Source organism: Gouania willdenowi, chromosome 10 (genome assembly GCF_900634775.1).
Source record: "Gouania willdenowi chromosome 10, fGouWil2.1, whole genome shotgun sequence".
Classification (NCBI taxonomy): Eukaryota; Metazoa; Chordata; class Actinopteri; order Blenniiformes; family Gobiesocidae; genus Gouania; species Gouania willdenowi.
This window is the reverse complement of record NC_041053.1, coordinates 25,127,422-25,133,433: the sequence shown is the minus strand read 5'-3', so window position 1 is coordinate 25,133,433 and position 6,012 is coordinate 25,127,422. Positions and strand designations below refer to the sequence as shown.

Below are 6,012 nucleotides of genomic sequence, written 5' to 3'. Positions count from 1 at the left end.
TTAAAATATAAAACATATTTGGAATTTACTTTATTGATGTATTAGTAAAAAAAAACAAAGATAACAAATAGGGCTGGGCGATATGGGCCTTAACTCAAAATGGCGATATACAATATAAATCTCGATCATTTTATTTCAAATAAAGTCTTACTAGAAAAACAATGCCACACAGGAACATTTATTAAAAACAGTTACACAATATGTGCCACTTTTGGAATTTTATCCTATAAGGGACAGCATGTGTGAGTGAGTTCTGTAGTGTGGTGTTTAGGCGAAGTTCTGGGTTATATATATATATATATATATATATATATATATATATATATATATTCTATATCACCAAAAAATTACAAATGTAAAATGTATTCAAAATGGACTCTTCTTCCTGACAAGATCATCACTAAAAAAGGTGTTTTTTTTAATTAAAAAACGCTAAAAAAATGATCTGAGAAAACAGTATTGCATGTTACAACTGATGTCCTTTTTAACTGGTGACTGACCTGCCTTTGTATCCAAGGTCTAACGGGCGGACAATTTAGGAAGTCCAGCATGAAAACCTGTGCTGTAAACAAAGAGCCAAAAGATCGAAACAGTGTCTTGAAATCTTTCTCTCACCTTTTATAACTCAGGTATCCTCCTGTGCTTCCATCATACCTTATTGCTCTTCAAACAACATTAAAATGAGATCAAAATGGACTTCACGCTGCTGGGTTGAAGTAAACAATTATGTTTTATTGATAAGTTCTCAGAAGAGTCTCGTTTCATCGAATGTGTAAGAATCATCCTTCGATAATACTGATTTGGTACATTATGACATCCAGCACGAGTCTCTTCACAGTGAGAGGGATCATTACTGCTACTGCTGTTGGGATCTAGGACAGAAACACCTCTGCTTCCAAACAAAAAGCTGTCAAAAGCAACAAACTGGGGACCAATGTTGTAGATATGGAGTATTAGAGTGCCACAGAACTCTAGAGTAGTAAGACCAGCTAAAGATTTTGCACATTACAAGCCACTTCCTCTTAGAAATATAAAACTTGATATTCTGAACAATATTCTACTGTGCTGCATAAAGGTAGGTCTATACACTGTACATCAAAATATATTTCAAAAAAACAGATTTCACAGTTTTAAGTATAAACTGTTTTTTTTTTTGTTTTTTTTTTAAAACACTTTATTACATAAATTATTCTTTTTGAGAGTGACTAATATTTTCCCTGGCAGCAAACTGAAATGGATACAAAAACAAAATGAACATTCAATACATTTTCAATTTTTTTTTTTTTACAAAGAAAATTATAAACTCATCCGCTGATGTCCATTTCAAATAGAACTGGTGACTCATTCATGATTGTCATATAGTACCAAGAATAAATAAATTAGGAACAAAATGAAATAAATACTAACTTAGCATGTTTTCCAGACTCTGTGGTTGTGTGTTCTTTACAGAAGTACCTTAGTGAAAAGTACAACAATTCTACCGCGACTGAAACGTACAAAACTACCGCATCTACAGAATACGCAACCTCCTGAAATTTAGTGTAGTCGGACACATATGTAGTAACATGATTCTTCTGCCTATTTTAAAATAAATAATGTTGTTTGAAACAACAGCTGTCCACAAATGTAGTCATAACTTTCTGTACTTTTGTCTTTTTAGGTTGTTTTCAAGGCCAACAACAGCATGAATTGTTTGTTTTTTCCCAGAATGCTGTTAGCCTGTGTGTTGCTTGGCTGAGTGCACCGTCTGGGCAACAGAGGACTGGTTAATGGTTGACAATGGGAGGCCTGAGACAGGGAGACAACTCATAGTATCGATGCCTTGTCTGTCGATGTTTTTGATGACCTTTCTTCGATGTGTAGTCTTAAATAGCTGCACTCTGGAGAAGCTTTGTCTCCGCTTTGGTCCTATTGCCTTCAGTGCGGTTGTATAGACAAGCCTCTCGGGAGCCACTATGCTACAACTCCTCCAGGTGATCAGTAGCTGTCATGGCCGCTCTCAATGTGTGACCCAAAAAATATGGGCGAAAATATTACTATCTTTTTTAAAAAGGGAAATCTTCTTATTCGTTAAGCAACGGTTTTTAAAGTTCTTCAGTGCTTTTTCAGTTGTTCAAGGTCTTTTAAAAATAAACAATAAAAGTTTGACGAAGCCTCAAGGTTTTTTTTTGCCTGTGGCAGAAAAATTAACGTTGTGTTGATAAGTCATTCTTTTTAAAAGTCCCTGCAGCGTTCCTTAATAACCCCATTGGTTGGTTATTTCTCCATGAGTTTGAAGAGAAGGAAAGTGGAGAGGGCTGGGGAGAAAAAAGCAACAGGAACAGAATCTGGAGATGTAAAAGTGTAACAAAGGGAAGAGTCTGCCCTTTCAAGCACCTTCAGGTGGGCTGTTACCTCCTGCCCATCTCGTTCTGTCTGAGAAACTGGATGTTGTTGCTGCTGTCTGCCAGTTCTGGGTACTGCTCCACTGGCAGCACATAGTAGCCATCGTAGCCCGGCACTCTGCCTGTAGTCAGGAGCTGCTGTCTCTCTCCTTCTGTCCAGAGGCGACTGCCTCCTTTCCCGTCCCTGGCACACTGCTGCTCTTTGACCCAGGCTCCAGCCAGGGCCCTCTGCCTGGCCAGCTCCAGCAGTCTTACCTTCTCTTCGTCCACCACGTCCACGGCCAAGCCGTACCGAACACTCAACACCAACGATGGGACTGCAAACTCCACCGTCACTCCTCTCCTTGACCTGCCGCTTACGGTCACGTTGATGCCGCTTTCAAGAGACTTGCGGCCGTTTGTAAGCCCCAGGGCCAGCAGGTCACTGTCAGCGGAACCCACTTTCACAAAGTAATGACAGTCCTTTCCCTCCTGTGTGTAATGTGTGCCTTCCAGGTACTGGGCACCATTGAGTACCAGAGCCACTTTGCGGCTATCGTCATTGGCTAGTGCTGAAACGCCGGCTACCACTCGGCCTTCCTTCAGCGCCATCATGACTCCCCGTCCTATTATAGGAGTGCTGGTGCCGAACCAGTGACCAGGTTTGTCCTTGCGTCTGCGCCTTTCCTTGTTAAGCAGACGGCCCTCCAGGGCCATGAAGGCTTGGTTGTGGCGCTCTGCTGCCTGTTGTACGCCAGTGATGAGCTGGGAAAAAAAAGGTTATGATTTGAAAATGCATCACTAAAAACTACCAATTTGGTATCAAGTTCAATATAACCATACCTGCCCATTCTCACAGTTCTGGGTGGCCAGCAGCTCGTAGGGTGGCTCCACAAAGTAGAGCGAGTGTCTTGGGAACCCAGGGATTATGTTACTGAGCTGGAAGCCAAACATGACCAGCCAACTCTTCACATCTGCAACAGCAGAGATCTTACTTCAACATTTTGTCACACAAAGTAATAACAAAACAAGAGCACGCAGAGAGCGCAAACCTCAGACAAAAGCCAAATATCCTCTTTGCCAGATATCGGCAATGATCCCGATCATGGTACCATGATAACTCACACTTTCAAGGCTTGTAAAAAAATGTCTATCACCATTAATAACGATACACTGGGCCCAAATTTATAGGCACCCACGTTTTTTGTTAAACAATTGTGATTAAATGTGCAATTTGGATCTGATGGAATGAAACTCGGTGGAGCAATTGAGGAACCAACCTAACATGACTGAGTCAAATTTCATTAAGATCGGTCAATTATGATCCAAGATATGATGAGAGATAGGCAGTTTTTGATTTTTCAAACAGATCCAGAAACAGTATATTTAATCTGGATTCCCTCCAAAAAATGATGGAATTTTCCATTGCCTAAGAGCTATTTTTGATTCAAATTTTGTCAAAATCTGTTCAGTACTTTTGATAGAATTCTGCTGACAGACTGACAAGCATAAAAATAAACATCAGTGAAAATATTAACTCCTCGGTGGAGGTAATAATAGGATGATAGGAATAGTTTACAATGAATGTCATTTATTCAGCTATAAGCATTAAAGTGTAGTTCCACACACAACAATGACAAAGTGATTATTTGTACTGTTTTTGCTAGGAATCCTACAGTGTACATGTTTCTTTAATAAGGATACTACTTAAATTCTATCCTAAAGCACATTCATCCAAAATATCCTTCTGAACTTGATTATCAGTAAACACTACAACAAAATGCAAAAGTAAGTTTATAAACTAAATTCTATATCAAGGTCTTTACACCTTTCTGTTGAACGAAGAAATGACTCGTCCACATCTTCTGTGGAAATTTTGGCTATTACAATCTCAGCGTTGAATTCATATCAGTTTTTTAACCAATTGTAAAACATTAAATATCTCTGAATAATCCTCCAACAAAGTTAACGGTGTTAAACTGAGTAACTGACAGTTATATATGGTTAAATATGTACCTGTGACATAGTTTTTGATGTCCAGCATGTCGCTCAGTGGGTTGTTGTTCTTGAACATGTACAAATTAAACGGCGCAGGATCTTTTCCAATTTTGGGCCAGATGCTGTAATCGGGTGAGGTCCACCGTCCGGCCAGGACGTCGTAGTCCCGCTGAGTGAAGTGAACCAGCTTAGTCAACGGATCATAGAGACCCCCATGGAAACCAACCACCAGCACAAACTCTGGGTTAGAGTCCAGGTAGACTTCACCGTAGGCTGTGTACTGCACCTGAGATACACCAGTCAAGTAGGGTAGTTGGTTAAAAAAAAAAAAACGGGTCAGACTTTTGTTGGATTAGGTGAAATGTTTCGCTCATTAGGTGATTATTACCTGTTTGATCATCTGCCCATTACTGCTGAAGACTGCCAGTGGTGTGCCTGTGTTATCAGACGCTATGTAGTATTCCTCTCCACTGCTCACCTCCATGGCAAAGAGATGGCCCTATGAGAGAGAGAAAAGGTAAATCACTACTGTGGGAATGTACAATAATAAACCAGAAAACAATATATCATCACAGACCAATAACACATAAATAAACTAATAGTTACACTGTAAAAACCTGTATATTATCTTTTGCTTTTGATACTCCTCACACTACAAATAATATTAATAATAAATACATATATATTAAAACGTTTTTCCAAAAGAAACAAGATTTTAGTCTCAAATCAGGATAATATATTTTCAGTGGATAAATAATTTGTATGTGTTCAAGCTCCTTCTGGCTATAATAATAAACTTCTTTCAACATGAGCCTTATCACCTTCCAAGCTCGCTCCTGTCATCCATAATTCATGGACGTGAACATCAGTGCAAATATGAAGCTCACTTCCCCATCACATCATGTTTCCATGGAAATTAAGCATCTATCTCTAATACGACTTCCCCCACTCTTGAAATGTTTCATTTGTAAGAAAAATTAGATAGACTTGAAGTTCTTATAACCGTCAATATTTCCACAACTCTCAGGAAGGTGCTAAGGTTTGGTTGCAGTACCTATGATACACATTTGATGTCACTATTGCTTTCTTGGTATATTTTTTTTTTTACTTAAAGATTTATTACATCACCAGATTTTTATTTTTTTTATCAATGTAACAATATCAAGTATCCTAGTATTCCATCTAAGAGTATTCAACATTCACTATTTATAAGGGTAAAAAAAAACAAGTTTACTGACTAAATGGACAGGTGAGGCTTTTGTTGAAATAAGACAGTGATTAATTATGATCTACTGCTTTACAGTGAGAATACCCCCCCCCCCCAAAAAAAAAACAAAACAAAAAACAAACAATACAAGCCCTCAATTTGGATTCTCACCTTTTTTGTTTTTGCCCTTTTTAATTTTTTTTTTTTAGAAAGTTTTATATGCATTGGATAAGAAAAGGTGGGATACAGTATAAAATAGTATTCGTGTTATTCGTCTTTCTTGTTTACGGTTTTAATGAAAATGTACCTTCTTTCTTGACCAATAAAATCACTTGAAAAGCAGAAGTTACCATCAGACAATACCATCACCTTTAATTATGAATTAAACATGCAATCAAATTGCACCTTTGCAAAACACATGGAAAGTCGCCTGATCACCATCTC

The 6,012-nt window shown here is 38.3% G+C and overlaps 1 protein-coding gene across 1 annotated transcript in view; it reads right to left on the bottom strand.

Moving 5' to 3' along the window:
* Positions 1 to 711: 711 nt before the first annotated feature.
* Positions 712 to 6,012, bottom strand: part of tenm2a (teneurin transmembrane protein 2a) — a 256,251-nt gene continuing 250,950 nt past the window's right edge. The window contains 4 exon segments of the mRNA XM_028458813.1: positions 712 to 3,128; positions 3,207 to 3,337; positions 4,380 to 4,647; positions 4,750 to 4,860. Of these exon segments, the coding sequence (XP_028314614.1) occupies positions 2,391 to 3,128; positions 3,207 to 3,337; positions 4,380 to 4,647; positions 4,750 to 4,860 (1,248 nt within the window). The 3' untranslated portion in view covers positions 712 to 2,390.